Source organism: Bubalus kerabau, chromosome 3 (assembly GCF_029407905.1).
Source record: "Bubalus kerabau isolate K-KA32 ecotype Philippines breed swamp buffalo chromosome 3, PCC_UOA_SB_1v2, whole genome shotgun sequence".
In the NCBI taxonomy this organism is placed as follows: Eukaryota; Metazoa; Chordata; class Mammalia; order Artiodactyla; family Bovidae; genus Bubalus; species Bubalus kerabau.
This window is the reverse complement of record NC_073626.1, coordinates 7,274,828-7,290,147: the sequence shown is the minus strand read 5'-3', so window position 1 is coordinate 7,290,147 and position 15,320 is coordinate 7,274,828. Positions and strand designations below refer to the sequence as shown.

At 46.5% G+C, this 15,320-nt stretch overlaps 1 protein-coding gene across 1 annotated transcript in view; it reads left to right on the top strand.

Annotated features, from left to right (window-relative positions):
- NEDD9 (neural precursor cell expressed, developmentally down-regulated 9) overlaps positions 1–9,285 on the top strand; it is a 55,353-nt gene extending 46,068 nt beyond the window's left edge. The window contains exons 5-7 of the mRNA XM_055570585.1: positions 211–1,431; positions 3,815–3,904; positions 6,773–9,285. Of these exons, the coding sequence (XP_055426560.1) occupies positions 211–1,431; positions 3,815–3,904; positions 6,773–7,282 (1,821 nt within the window). The 3' untranslated portion in view covers positions 7,283–9,285. The remainder of the gene's footprint in view (positions 1–210; positions 1,432–3,814; positions 3,905–6,772) is intronic.
- Positions 9,286–15,320: the final 6,035 nt, after the last annotated feature.

Below are 15,320 nucleotides of genomic sequence, written 5' to 3'. Positions count from 1 at the left end.
GGCAGCAGGGTGTCCAGGGGAGGGCGCCCTCGACAGAGGGTGGGGGCGAGAGCCCTGCACAGCCTCGGGAGACACCTGGTGCGTAGAGGAGAGGGGAGGGGCCGCACCCGGGAGGACCACTGGCCCTCGTGGGGACGTACCGCGTGGTTTCTGCACCGCCGCTTAGACCAGCTCAGCAGGTAACACCGTCCTTGTCCACTTGCTTCCCAGGGATACTCCACTCCACCCTCCGGCTACAGAGACGAGGCCGGGCTCCGGGAGAAAGAGTACGACTTTCCGCCTCCAATGAGACAAGCGGGCAGGCCCGAGGGCGTCTATGACATCCCCCCAACGGGCGCCAAGCCCCTGGGGAAGGACCTGCACCCTAAGGACAACAGCGACGCCCCCCGAGCTGCCGAGCTGGCCCCGCGGAGACACGGGGGCACGTCTCTGACCCAGCCGGCCCCCCAGCCGGGCCCACCCGTGGGCTCCCAGAACAATGATGCCTACGACATCCCCCGGGGCATCCAGTTTCTGGAAGCGCCAGCAGAGACCAGCGAGAAGGCCAGCCTGGAAGAGAGGGACGGGGTGTACGACGTGCCGCTGCATCAGCCGCCGGAAGCCAAGGGCCCCGTGGACGTGGTGGATGGCATCAACCGGCTGTCCTTCTCCAGCACTGGCAGCACGCGGAGCACCATGTCCACGTCCTCCACCACCTCCAAGGAGTCCTCGCTGTCCACCTCCCCGGCGCAGGACAGAAGGCTCTTCCTGGACCCTGACGTGGCCCTCGAGCGGCTGCTCCGGCTGCAGCAAGCCCTGGACGGGGCCGTCTCCAGCCTGATGGCGCTGGTCACCACCGACTGGCGGAGCTACGGCTACATGGAGCGGCACGTCAACGGGGTCCGCGCCGCCGTGGACAGGGTGGAGCTGGCCCTCAGGGACTACCTGCACTTCGCGCAGGGCGCCGCGGCGAATGCCGCCTGCCTCCCCGAGCTCGTCCTCCACCACAAGGTGAAGCGCGAGCTCCAGAGGCTGGAGGACTCCCACCAGATCCTGGGCCAGACCAGCCACGAGCTGAGTGAGTGCGGCTGGTCCCTGAACGTGCTGGCCGTCCACAAGCCCCACAACAAGTGGGACAGCCTGGACCGCTTCGTGATGGTGGCCAAGACGGTGCCGGACGACGCCAAGCAGCTCACCACAACCATCAGCACCAACGCAGAGGCCCTCTTCAGACCCGGCCCCGGGAAGGGCGGGCCGGAGAGCATCGCGAACTCCACCGAGTACCCGCCCACCGGCTCCCCGGGGCAGTTGCTGCCCCCTGGGGACCACAAGGCCCCCGCCCTCAACAAGCCACTGCCCCCCAGCCTGGGCAAGGAGCAGCCCCCTGACTGTAGCAGCAGCGATGACTCTGAAAGGAGCTGGATGGATGACTACGACTATGTGCACCTGCAGGTAAAGATCCCAGACTCCTAGGGCACCGATATTCACATGCAGGGGCCTGGCGCTCACACCTGTAAGATGTAGACTAGACCACTGAAGTGGAGACCACAATTAAAGGTTCAGGAACACGGTTAGTGGTTCACAAGCTGGAGGTGGTGGTGTCCAGTAGGAAGGACGCTGGTCTGAGGCTCCAGAGTCCTCTAGACTTTTCCAGGACTCTGTGTCACCAACTTAGGTAAACTCACCTGAATTCCTCATTTGCAAAATGAATGAAGCACAGAGTTGAATTAGATCTGATTGATATGCCTCAGGCAAGCAGGAAGAGACCAGCCACCCCTGACCCAAGTAGGATAGTGCTAAGTCGCTTCAGTCGTGTCCAACTCTCTGTGACCCCCTGGACTATCGCCTGCCAGCCTCCTCTGTCCATGGGATTCTCCAGGCAAGAATACTGGAGTGGGTTGCCATGCCCTCCTCCAGAGGATCTTCCCAACCCAGAGATCGAACCCAAGTCTTCGGTAGCTCCGGCATGGAAGGCAGATTCTTTACCGCTGAGCCACCAGGGAAGCCCCAAGTAGGGCAGTGGGCTCTTGAAGCCAGCTCCACTTATATTCACATTTCACGATATGGTTCTACAGGATATTTAATTTGAAGAACAATTAGGAGGAGTGGGTGCTTCACTGTTGTAGAAAAAAAGATTCAAAAAACCTCTGCACTAGAAAATTTCTTAAGTTCCCTTCAGCTCTGTACTCTGTGTGTGTGGGTGTGGGTGTAATTACTCACAGAGAAACTTAACCCCACCGCAGACTTGCTTTGAAGACCACTGGGCATTTGCCAATTGGTCTAGAAGTTAACCTGCTTACGGGAAATCAGACCATCACAGTCTGCCTCCTACAAGTGACAGTTCTACCAGATTGACTCAGGATCATGACAGCTTGCCCTTTCCCTTCAGGGAATTAAAACATTCTACAAGATCCGTTATTTAGAATTGGGCTTACTATCTCATTCCGCCATTCTTTTCGTTTGACCGACAGCCGTGGATTGTCCCGAGGATTATTGAGCGCCGCTCCATCGTGTGCAGCAGGGGGAAGAGAGAGCAGAGCCTCCACGCCTTGTGCTGAAGAGCAGTGTGGGGCGAGTAGATGGAGGCATTAAACATCTCCCCAGGGACATCCCCGGCAGTCCTGGGGTTACGTCTTTGCACTTCCAATGCAGCGGGCACAGCTCCAGTCCCTGGTCAGGAAATTAAGATCCCACATGCCATGTGGCTGGGCCAAAAGATAACAAACAAACAACAACAACAAAAGCCACTTACCCGGCTGGTTGACCAACTCTGCATTTTGGAAAATACTAATTTGGTGTAGAGCTGCAGATAATTTGAAGAGACTAGGACCTCCCTGGTGGCTCAGACGGTAAAGCGTCTGTCTACAATGTGGGAGACTGGGGTTCAATCCCTGGGTTGGAAGATCCCCTGGAGAAGGAAATGGCAATCCACTCCAGTACTATTGCCTGGAAAATCCCATGGACAGAGGAGCCTGATAGGCTACAGTCCATGGGGTCACAAAGAGTTGGACATGACTGAGCAACTTCACTTTCACTTTCTAGAAATGTAATGTGGCCACATTTAGACCTGCAGGGGCTTCCCTGGTGGCTGAGAAGGTAAAGAATCTGCCTGCAATGCAAGAGACCTGGGTTCTACCCTTGGGTGGGAAAGATTCCCTGAAGAAGGGAATGGCCTCCCACTCTAGTAATCTTGCCTTGAGAATTCCATGGACTTAGGAGCCTGGCAGGCTACAGTCCATGGGGTCAACTGAGCAAATAACACTTTCACTTTGGGACTTCCCAGGTGGCACTAGTGGTAAAGAACCTGCCTGCCAATGCAAGAGACATAAGAGACGCAGGTTCGATCCCTGGGTTGGGAAGATCCCATGGACGAGGGCATGGCAACCCACTCCAGTATTCATGTCTTGAGAATCCCATGGACAGAGGAGCCTGGTGGGCTACAGTCCGTAGGGTCACAGAGAGTCAGACACGACTGAAGCAACGGAGCAGGAGGTTTATGGGTTTGCAAATAATCTGTTAGAAAAGAACCCTGAGAAAAAGTACTGCTTAAGGAGGTTGGGGGGAGTGGGGGTCATGGATAATCCTACAAAAATGGTAAAGTGGAGCGGAGAGCATGGCGCCCCATATGAAAATGGATCTTAGTTTTCACTTCTGATCTACACAGTGACTCTGGAAGTCTGGATGAGAGCTGGGGTTCACAGGGCCTAACTGGGCATGCAGGAAGTTTCCAAAGCTGTGGAAAGTAGCAGAGTATTTGCGTGTTTGTCAATGAAGCTGTTAGCATAAGTGAATCATAGTGGTGAAGTAATGTTTTCTTTATGTTGAAAAATAATAGGGGAAGGAGGAGTTCGAGAGGCAACAGAAAGAGCTCTTGGAAAAAGAAAATATCATCAAACAGAATAAGATGCAGCTGGAACATCATCAGGTACGTCCAATTGGAACAAAAACTATTTAGTGTTAAAAAGACTTCCCATTTAATAAGAAAGGTATGACTTCAAAAGATCGTGATTTTGATCCTTCCAGTACACTTTAGCATAAATAGGGTATAAGAACATAAAGAAGGTTTTGTGGCCTTGGTAATCCAGCTGCGTGTACCTGCACTCTGTTCAAATAGCAGCTTTCCAGGCCAAGCCTGTACGTCTAACACACTAGGACTGTTTGGGTTAAGGCAATTGGTCCCAAGGAGCAAGACCCACTCAAACTGGCCCAAGCAAATGGGTTTTATAGTAAAGCCCTAACGGGAGAACTCAAGAACAGAAAATGAAGATAGAGCCACATCTGAAAGATCTAGGACTGTCCGTTCCCTCTCCTTTCTATACTTCCTTTGCTTCTCTCTAAATTGACTTCCTTTGCCTCTGTTTTCTGCCAGTTTCCTCTGCTTCTCCACTCATTTGGCTTCCCTGGAACTTTTACAGAACCCATAAATGGCCACTCAAAGTCTTTTCTGTAGATAGGTTTTCATCTCGGCTTCCTAAGCTAATAACTCCTTCTGTGGTTTATAAAATTCCCCCAAAACGAAAGTCTGAGCCATATCTATCTGTCTGTCTGTCTCCTCCTCTCCCCTCTCTCTCTCTGTCTCTCCCACACAAGCCCATGGCTTGGCTATTCTTGGTCCAGTCTAAGGGTTGGAGGGCAGGATTCACTGTTTTCAAAATATATCCAAGTCCATTTACTAAGGACTTCGGGCAAGGCAATTTCATTCAAAAGTTGGGCATGAGTGTGGCAAATAATAATGGGTATTGCTAATGTAAGGGCATAAAAATAGCGAGAAATGGATCGAGGATTTCTAGGCCTTTTAAGATGAACTGAAATGGTGTCCAGTGACATGAAATAGCACACAGAACTCAGGGAACCAGAGTTCCCATCTGTGCTTCCTCACCAACCAACTGTGTGACCTTAGGCAAGTCACTTAATCTCCCCAAACATCAATTATTTCTCTATAAAATGAGAAAATCCTCTCCCCTCCATCTAATGAGATGATATGTTTATGAACATACTTGGAAAAGCATACGCTGACTATGCTGAAGCATCACGCTGTTTATATTTGTGTTGGCATTTGGCCAAGTTAAGACTGCAGGGCTTTAGGGGACTTGTCGGAAATCATAGTAATTCCCAAGAAGAAAACAGAGTCTAAGGAAAAGGAAAGCTCACTGTGCATTTCTCAGGGGAGAAGCTGGGTGAGGTTAGCCATGTTCAGACTCAACTCTATTTGAGGGCAGAAGATTGACTGACTCCTAAACTCCAGTGATGGATAGTCCTTGCATGCCAAAGACAGTCTCTCCTGACACTTGGTGCAATAGCTGGAAATTATTATCATTGCATTTTAAATGGTACACCATCTAGGAGCAAGGAGAGAAGGGAGAAAGTTAACACTGAGTCTGACCCAGGGCGAGGTCCCTTCCTTTAGACAGCATTGAGGGTCTAGGTGTTACGAGCCCAAACGGTGTTCAGATCCCTTTAGAGAAGATCTCTTCCACAGTGCATGTGTATTTGTATGCATTTGTTATTTTCTTGTTTAGTCGCTAAGTCGTGTCCTACTTTTTGTGACGCCATGGACTGTAGCCCACCAGGCGCCTCTGTCCATGGGATTCTCCAGGCAAGAATACTGGAGAAGGTTGCCATTTCCTTCTCCAGCAAATTTTCCTGACCCAGGGATCGAACTCAAGTCTCCTGCATTGGCAGGCAGATTCTTTACCACCGAGTCACCTGGAAAGCCTTATTTATATGCATTAGTCATCCCTGTGTTGCTGGATAATGACATTTATAAATCTGGACAGAAAGAGTAGGCGAAATAGAAAAGGGTCATGGACTATCTTCTATGTAAGTGTGTTAAAGGGACAAAGTTGAGGCTTTCCTCTAGAAGGAGCAAACAACATCAGTGGCTGACTTGACAAAAGGATTTGCTTTTCCCTGGCCACCGCTCAATAAACATTTACCTAGAGCCTACATAACGCCAAACATTATTCTAAGCACTTTGCAAATGTTAACTCATTTAACCTTCGTAAAGACGTAGGTAACTGTTGTTATTCAGTTGCTCAGTCGTGTCTGACTCTTTGCAGTTCCAAGGACTGCAGCACGCCAGGCTTCCTTATCCTTCACTATCTCCTGGAGTTTGCTCAAACTCATGTCCATTGAGTCGGTGAGGCCATCCAACCGTCTCATCAGGGTGTACAGCTCAGTGGTAGAACATTTGACTGCAACCATCTGATTGTCTGTTGCCCCCTTCTCCTTCTGTCTTCAGTCTTTCTCAGCATCAGGGTCTTTTCCATTGAGTTGGCTCTTGGCATCAGGTGGACAAAGTATTGGAGCTTCCGCTTCAGCATCAGTCTTTCCAATGAATAGTCAGGGTTGATTTCCTTCAGGATTGACTGGTTTGATCTCTTTGCTGTCCAAAGAAGCTGGGTTGAAACCTACCCTGCCTTCCCCTCTGAGGACAGAAGAGACCAATCATGTCCAGTCGCAGAAGTCAGAGCTGGAGGATTCCTTGCTGCTGCTGCTGCTAAGTCGCTTCAGTTGTGTCCGACTCTTTGCGACCCCATGCTGCAGCCTACCAGGCTCCTCCGTCCATGGGATTTTCCAGGCAAGAGTACTGGAGTGGGGTGCCATTGCCATCCTCTTTCCCAACCTCTGCATTTTACAACTCAGGCAAGCCAGGCAACCTGATAAGGCCTGGCATCTAAAAAACCACCTGACGTGAGCATCCCTGTCTTACAGCTACAAGCCCTGGTTAGTTTCCACTTCGGCACACACCGCCTTGTCCTTAACTAAGTCGGGCTTTTTTTCTCCCCTGCAGCTGAGTCAGTTCCAGCTACTGGAACAAGAAATCACAAAGCCCGTGGAGAACGACATCTCCAAGTGGAAGCCGTCCCAGAGCCTCCCGACCACCAGCAGCGGCGTGAGCGCGCAGGACCGGCAGCTGCTATGCTTCTACTATGACCAGTGCGAGACCCACTACATCTCCCTGCTCAACGCCATCGACGCACTCTTCAGCTGCCTCAGCTCAGCACAGCCCCCAAGGATCTTCGTGGCCCACAGCAAGTTTGTCATTCTCAGCGCCCACAAACTGGTGTTCATTGGAGACACGCTGACCCGGCAGGTGGCCGCCCAGGACGTTCGCAACAAAGTGATGAACTCCAGCAACCAGCTGTGCGAGCAGCTCAAGACTATAGTTTTGGCCACCAAGACGGCCGCACTCCACTACCCCAGTACCCCCGCCCTGCAGGAGATGGTCCACCAGGTGACCGACCTGTCCAGGAATGCACAGCTCTTCAAGTGCTCTCTGCTGGAGATGGCCACGTTCTGAATGGAGAAGCAGGAAAGGGTGCACTGCCTTGGGTTACTGAGGAAAACTGGAAAATACTCTCTGGTTTTTGTAAATCTTATCTATTTTTGTAGATACTTTGTATAAAAGTGAAAGACTTTAACATTTCATGGGTTAGATGGCATTCAGAAATTCAGGGAACTCCGGGGGGAGGGGGGGTGGTGTGCAGCATTTTTTCCCCCCCTGTGTTGTTCTTATGTACACATATAAGCATCTGAGACACAAACTGTACAGAATCTTATCCACGTGTGTATGACTACGTGTTCATGTTCGTTTGTAGATGTTTGTCTGATACATTCCATTAAGAATCATGAGTTAAGAAGCACCTTAGGAAGCACCTCCCAATGCTGCATTTTCTTTTTAGAAAAACCTACCAGCTGGTTGTAATATTGCTCTGTATATACTCGTGATGGTTCCGAGCCCGTCACTCCCAAGTCTGAGACACACAGTACCGTGTATTTGCAAATGTTCCCCTTCCATAAGGAGGCGGGTTAACACCCTGTTTTCCTTTTTGAAAGCCCTTCCAAAATTGGCCATGTCGGGCACGTTATTGCAAGATGCCTCACTTCTGGTTGAAAAAAAACCCTCTTAGAAAGTTTCAGAAAGTATTGATATATCTTAACCCAAACTCCGACGCATTAGGTGCCAGAGGAGAGACACGTGTGTTTTGAGGCCGTGTCCTGATTAGCGCTGGGTTGTTTCAACACAGAGAGGACGCTGTCCCAATAAAAGGAGACCATGTGTTCCCCAAAGATTTTCTTTTATGGCCCCACCATGTGGCATGTGGGATCTTAGTTTCCAGACCAGGGATAGAACCCAGGCCCCCTGCATTGGGAGTTCAGAGTCTTTAACCACTGGACCACCAAGGAAGTCCATCCCCAGGGCTTTTTGATCATCGGCATTTATGAATAATCTGGCCATGAGATTTTCCAAAGGATGTTTTCAGATTTGCAAAAAAAGCATATTGTTTACAGCAGGAATTCCTAAAGACACACTGGACAATGATCATCCACAAAAGAAGAACGGTTCCACCTGAGTTGTAAGCGGAGGCCTTTCTGACTCTCATCATTCTCTTAGGTGCTGCTGTCCCTGGTACCTGAGGGAAGCTGGCCAGTTCCTCAATCCCCTAAAGGTTAGAGCCGCCAGGCCGCATCTTATTCTTAAGAGAAGTTGTGGCTTGATCCTGTACCCTCCCTAAAACGTGCACATGCAGACCCGGCGCTCAGAGCAGCTGTCTGGAGCCCATCTAGGCTTTACAGCTCTGTCTGTCCAATGACCCCATGTACAGCTCATTCACCGTCCCCCCGCTCAGCATAGCATCCATTCCACAGTCTGTCCTCCGGTACATGCTGGGGTTGGCACAGCACAAACACATCACAAGCCATCGGATTCATCACGGGGCAGATGAAACCCTTCCAACCCAATGGGTAAATGTATTCACATATCACCAAGTCAAGAAGCAAGTTATTTATGGTTTATGAGTCCAGTTTTTATTTAATGATCCCATTCCAGTCAATTGGAAAATGTTTGATTTGCAATATATGCTTTGACTTAATTAAGCTTGCTTGTTTTAGACAACCAAATTATTGGAACAGGAAAGGATTTAGGAGAGAAGGATATACGATCTAAGTGGGATTAAAGAAAAAAATAAAAATCAGTGAGACTTACCCAGGAGGTGCTTTTCAGAGCAATCGCTGTTGTAGCTCTCAACGTTCTGTTCTGCCAAAAGAAGTCGGATTGCTGTAGGACAAGCAAGTGTGTGCGGAGGAAGGGGGTTGCTGAAAATCAGCAATGAGTTTGAAAAAGTGTCCTTGTAGATTTCATTGTATAATGTGTATTTCTTAGGAGATGACTTGTTCTATGCTAAGAGGTGACATTTCATGTTTTCAAAACCAAAATGTTCAATCTGTATTAATCTCTTTCCCGTACTGTATGTAGAGGCTGTTTTTAAATCATTAAAATTTTGGATGTCTGTTTTCATAGGCCTTGGGTTTTCTTTTTCCATTTCTTTCTTTGTCACACAGTTAAATGTTAGCTTATTTTGGCACTCCTAACATAGAAAGTTAAATTATGGTGAGCTTATTAATACTATAGATCTGGATTTTTGAGTAAAATTGAGAGCTATTTTTCATTTTGTGTCACTTCGGGGTGTATTGCATTTGAAGAAAATTCTGGAATTTGTTAGCATTACCAAACCCAAATATCTGGAAAAAGGCTTCTCTTCACCAGGAAGCCTGAATTTTTAAATGGTAGGTGGGATGGTATCTGCTGTCATAATGTGAATGTTATTATTCATGTCATTTTAGAATCAAAGAGAATTGCTCAATGCATTCTTGAATAGAAATCAAGAAATATTTAAAAGAAAACTATATTTGATGAAAATAGATTCATAACCACATAAATTATCTTTAATGCTTGACCCAGTTTCATTCTGCTATCCTACTGAGAGTTACAGATAAACTATTTGAATATACCTTGAATATACGCTTTTCCCACATCTATAAACATTTCCAAAGAAAGTGTCAAGGCACTTATTGGGAAATGGAAAGTCTTCTGGAAAAAAAAAAATGGTGCTGGAAAAACTAGATCTCTCCATGGAAAAAGCAGAATATTTACCTTACATTCTACACAGAAATTAACTCAAATGCTCAGATGGATAATAGACCTGAACATGAAGCTTCAGTACTTCTAGAAGAAAACGATAGGAGAAAAATCTCTGTGATCTTAGGTAGACAAGAGTTCCTTAAGTAGAACAAAAAGCATAAATCATAAAAATTGATAAATTGGACTACATCACAATTTAAAACTTTTCTAAGAAGACCATTAAGAAAACAAAAGATCAAACCACAAACAGCAACAAAATATTTGTACCACCTCAGCCCAAGATATGTATTAGAATAAGGATACAAATAACTAAAGTTTTTAACTGGGCAAAAATTTTGAACAGAAATCTCACAAAAGAAGGCATGTGAGGGACTTGCCTGGTGGTCCAGTGGTTAGCGTGCCAAGCTTCCTCTGTAGGGGGGGCGCAGGTTCAATCCCTGATCAGGAGGTAAGATCTCACAAACCAAGCAGCTAGCCAAAAAAAAAAAAAAAAATACATGAATATACAATAAGTAAGTGAAATACAAACCCACCAAATAGAATTATTAAAGTAAAAAGATAAGCCATACCAACTGTTGACAAGGAATTTGAGCAAACAGAGCTCATACTCTGCTATGGAGAGTGCAAAACACTTGAAAAATAGATTGGCAGTTTAAAAAAAATGTATTAATTAAATTTAGTTTAATTAATATATTAAAACCATGAGTGTGTGCGTGCTCATTCACTTCAGTCATGTGTCTGATTCTTTCCAAGCCCATGGACCATAGCCCGCCAGGCTCCTCTGTCCGTGGGAAGAATACTGGAGTGAGTTGCCATTTCCTCTTACAGAGGAGCTTCCCAACCCAGGGATTGAACTGAGCCTCCAGGGAAACCCCATGACACCATGAAAAGAAAAGTGAAAGTGTTAGTCGCTTAGTCATGTCCGACTCTTTGTGACCCTGTGGACTGTAGCCCGCCAAACCCCTCTGTCCGTGGGATTCTCCAGGCAAGAATCTTGGAGTGGGTTGCCATGACCTCCTTCAGGGGAGCTTCCCAACCCAGGGATCAAACCCAGTTCTCCTGCATTGAAGGCAGATTCTTTACCATCTGAGCCATTGGGGAAGCCCTCATGTCACCATGCTGCTGCTGCTGCTAAGTCGCTTCAGTCGTGTCTGACTCTGTGCAACCCCATAGACGGCAGCCCACCAGGCTCCCCTGTCCCTGGGATTCTCAAGGCAAGAACACTGGAGTGGGTTGCCATTTCCTTCTCCAATGCATAAGATTGAAAAGTGAAAGTGAAGTCGCTCAGTCGTGTCCGACTGTCAGTGAGCCCATGGACTGTAGCCCACCAGGCTCCTCCATCCATGGGATTTTCCAGGTAAGAGTACTGGAGTGGGGTGCCATTGCCTTCTCCACATGTCACCATAGGACCTAGGAATTAATTTCCTAGGTATTTACCCAAGAAAAATAAAACCATAGGTTCATACAAAAAGCATGTTCATAGTAGCTCTATTTGTAATAGCCCAAAGGCAATGGCACCCCACTCCGTGGAAAATCCATGGACGGAGGAGCCTGGTAGGCTGCAGTCCATGGGGTCGCTAAGAGTCGGGAATGACTGAGCGACTTCACTTTCACTTTTCACTTTCACGCATTGGAGAAGGAAATGGCAACCCACTCCAGTGTTCTTGCCTGGAGAATCCCAGGGACAGGGAAGCCTGGTGGGCTGCCGTCTCTGGGGTCGCAGAGTCGGACACGACTGAAGCGACTTAGCAGCAGCAGCAGCAGCAAAGCTAGAAACAACCCAAAAGTCTACGTGAATGAGTAAACACTGTTAAACATCCACACAATGGAATACTACACAGACACACAAAGGAGCAAAGAAACAAGTGAAACAAAAACCAACATGAATGAACTTCAGAGTCATGTTGGTGCGTACAAGAAGAAAGAGTACACACAGCGCACATTTACACAGAATTCTGCAAAACGCAAACTACAATGGCAGAAAGCAGGTCAACAGTTGTCAGGGAAGAGATGTGAGTTACCAAGGAGCCCAAGGAAACTGGGGAAAGACAAAAATGCCCGTCTTCTCAGTCGTGATGGCTTCATGGGTACACGCATGTTGAAACTCCTCAAACTGCACACATGGAATGAACATAGTTTATTCTTTGTTGGTTATTATCTGTTTTATACAAATGGTCTGAACACTCCAATTACAAGTCAGAGATTCTCAAACTAGATTTTTTTAAGAAATACTAAATTTATATTTTATTTTATTAAAATTATATTAAAATTATTTATTATTTAATGTTATTATTCAATTTAAATAATTAAATCATTTAAATTATTTTTAAATTAAATTTTAAATTCTATTTTTTAAATAAAAATTTAAATTATATTTAATTTAAATAAACTAATTGTATTTATTTTATCAATTAATTATATTTAATTTATTTTATTATAAGATTATTTATTTATTAACATATATATTATTTATTTCATTATTGGAGTATAATTGCTTTACAATGTTGTGTTAGTCTCTGCTGTACAATGTGAATCAGCTCTATGCATACATATATCTCACCTCCCTCCCACCCCACCCCCTGCAAGATTAAATTATATGCTATTTAAAAGATGCCCGATTTAAGTGAAAATACACAGATAAGTTAAAAACATGCACATTCTAAGTTTTAAAAAGAAAAGCTGGCATGGCTTTCTCAGCAGACAAAGCAGAATTCAGAACTTGGGCAAACAGGACTTCATCATCATGAGAAGATCAGTTCACAAAGAAGACAAAATGTTCCTCAACGCAAATGCAGCTAGTCACAAAGGTTCAACATATGGTGAAGCAAAAACAGAGCACTGAAAGGAGAAACAGAAAATAATTACAGTGCTGGAGGCACTCTCTTTTAGTACTTAATAGAACAAACAAATGAAAAATAGTGAAGGACAGGAAAGCCTGGCGTGCTGCAGTTCATGGGGTCACAAAGAGTCAGACGTGACTTAGCGACTGAACAACAGCAACAAAACAGAAAACGGTAACCATTGGAGCTCTCTGGAACTCCCCTCCATTGCTGTAGGAGTGTAAAATGGTAAAGCCATTTTGGAATACAGTCTGGCAATCTCTTACAAAGTTAAGTATACACTTACCATATAACCCAGCCATTCCAAAGGTATTTAGGCAAGTGAAATGAAAATCTGTGTCCATTAACAAGGACCTACTGTATGGCACAGGTTATTAATATCTTGTAATAACCCGAAAAGAAACTGATAAAAAGAATTCCTTGGCTGTACACCTGAAACTAGCACAACATTGTAAATCAACTACCCTTCATTTAAAACTGTTTTTGAAAAAGAAAATAAATGTCCACAAAATTAACTGCTTTATTTAGCCTAATCCCAAAATGGAAGCAATCCAGACGGCATCGACAGGTGAGTGGATAAATAAACTGTGGTCTCTGCACACAGTGGAACCCTGTTTAGCAGTAAAAAGAATGGAACGAGGGCTTCCCTGGAGGTGCAGGGGTTAAGGCTCTATGCTTCCACTGCACCGGGTGTGGTTTGGATCTCTGGTTGGGGAAGTTCTACAAGCTGCAAGGTGCAGCCCTCAAAACTAATTAACTAATTTTAAAAAATAAAAAGGAGAGAACTAATTACAGATCTTACAGCAAGAATGGATCAACCTTACAATCATTATGCTGAGAAAAAGCCAGGTAAATAAAGACTACATATAAATATGGAGCTCTAGAAAACACAGGTCTAATGTGTAGTAGCAGCTCAAATCTGTGATTTCCTGAAATCAGAGTTGGGAGTTAGGAGTTATCTGGAAACTAGCACAAAGGAACTTTTGGGTGTGATGGATGTGTTTTATCTCAATAATATATATATATATGTTTTATAGCAGATGTGTGTGCATTTGTACTCTTCACTGTCCAATACAGTGGCCAATAATGTCACATGTTGCCATTAAGATTTTGAAATGTGATGAACTGAGGAACTGCTTTTCATTTTAGTTATTTTAATTTAAATAGCCACAAGTGGTGAGTGGCTATCATAGTGGACAGTACTGTATTTACATCTCGATTCCTAGGGTAATTATGTGAACGTAAATATTTGCATGTGTGCAGTCTCTCAGTCATGTCTGACTCTTTGCACCCCATGGACTGTAGCCTGCCAGACTCCTCTGTCCATGGGATTTTACAGACGAGAATACTGGAGTGGGGGTGCTATTCCCTTCTCCAGTGGATCTTCCTGACCCAGGGATCGTACCCAAGTCTCTTGCGTCTCCTGTATTGGCAGGCAGATTCTTTACCCCTAGCGCCACCTGGGAAGCCCCGATATTTGCATAATATACACTTAAGTGGGTACATTTTATTGTATGTGAGTCATGCAGGAATAAAGTTGATTTTGAAAAGAGGTAAAAATATTTCCCAACTGACTCTAACGTTTCATTGTTTTCAAATCAATATTAATGCTGATATTAATAGAATTGATATTATTTCAAATCAATATTATCGTTCACTGACTCACAGAAACCCTGGAGGGCCTGCAAAAGAAGGGCCAGTCGGAAAGCCCAGCTTTGTAAACAGTCCATCAGGGCTAGTTCATGACCCACCTGGGGACAGACGTGGTTTCCTCCTCCCGAGTCAGTGAAAGGCGGTCTGGTCTTCAGATGATTCCCCATAAACCACATCTACATTCTTCCCAGTGTTTGCAGAGTTATGATGAAAGAAACACTGCCGTTCACCAGAGGACGTGAGAAAGAAGGATTGGTTTATTCATTGAACGTTTCCTGCCTGGCCGAGCAGAGCAGACAGGCCCACCCTGTCCATCAATCACACGGCAGGTGCCCCCGCCCAAGCAGCAACCCCAGTCTCACAGCCAGGGTCTCTGCTCAGCAGCACGCTGGGCACCCAAGGGGCAGGAGGGAAGGAGAACCCTGCTCTCTGCTGTTCTCAGAGGGATCCAGGATGGGGAGACAGCCTCACTGGGGCGAAGGAGACTGAGGGCAAAGGAAGGGCTGGCAGGACGGAGGGCGGAGGCAGGGGACGGGGTGGTGGGGGGGGGCGGGGGGGCCGGCTGAGGCTGGCAGGAGGAAAGGGCAGGGCAGAGGCGTGGGGGGCTCCACCGCACAGGGACGGGGCTTCACGCTGAGCTCACACCCTTTCAGACCAGAGAAAGGGGAGCGAGCAGGAGAAGAGGTGGAGAGGAGACAAAAGAGATGAGAAAGACAGTGAAGACAGTGAAAGGAGGAGAGTGGAGAGAGGAGGGGAGATGGGGGCAGAAAGAGGGCTGGGGAGAGACCAAGAGCCAAAAAAGACTCTCACTCAACACTCTGGAATGGCCTCTGCGGGAAAAGAACCTGATAAGAGGGCCTATCTCTATATGCATAACTGGGTCACTTCGTTGTACACCTGAAGCTAACACGACCTTGTTAATC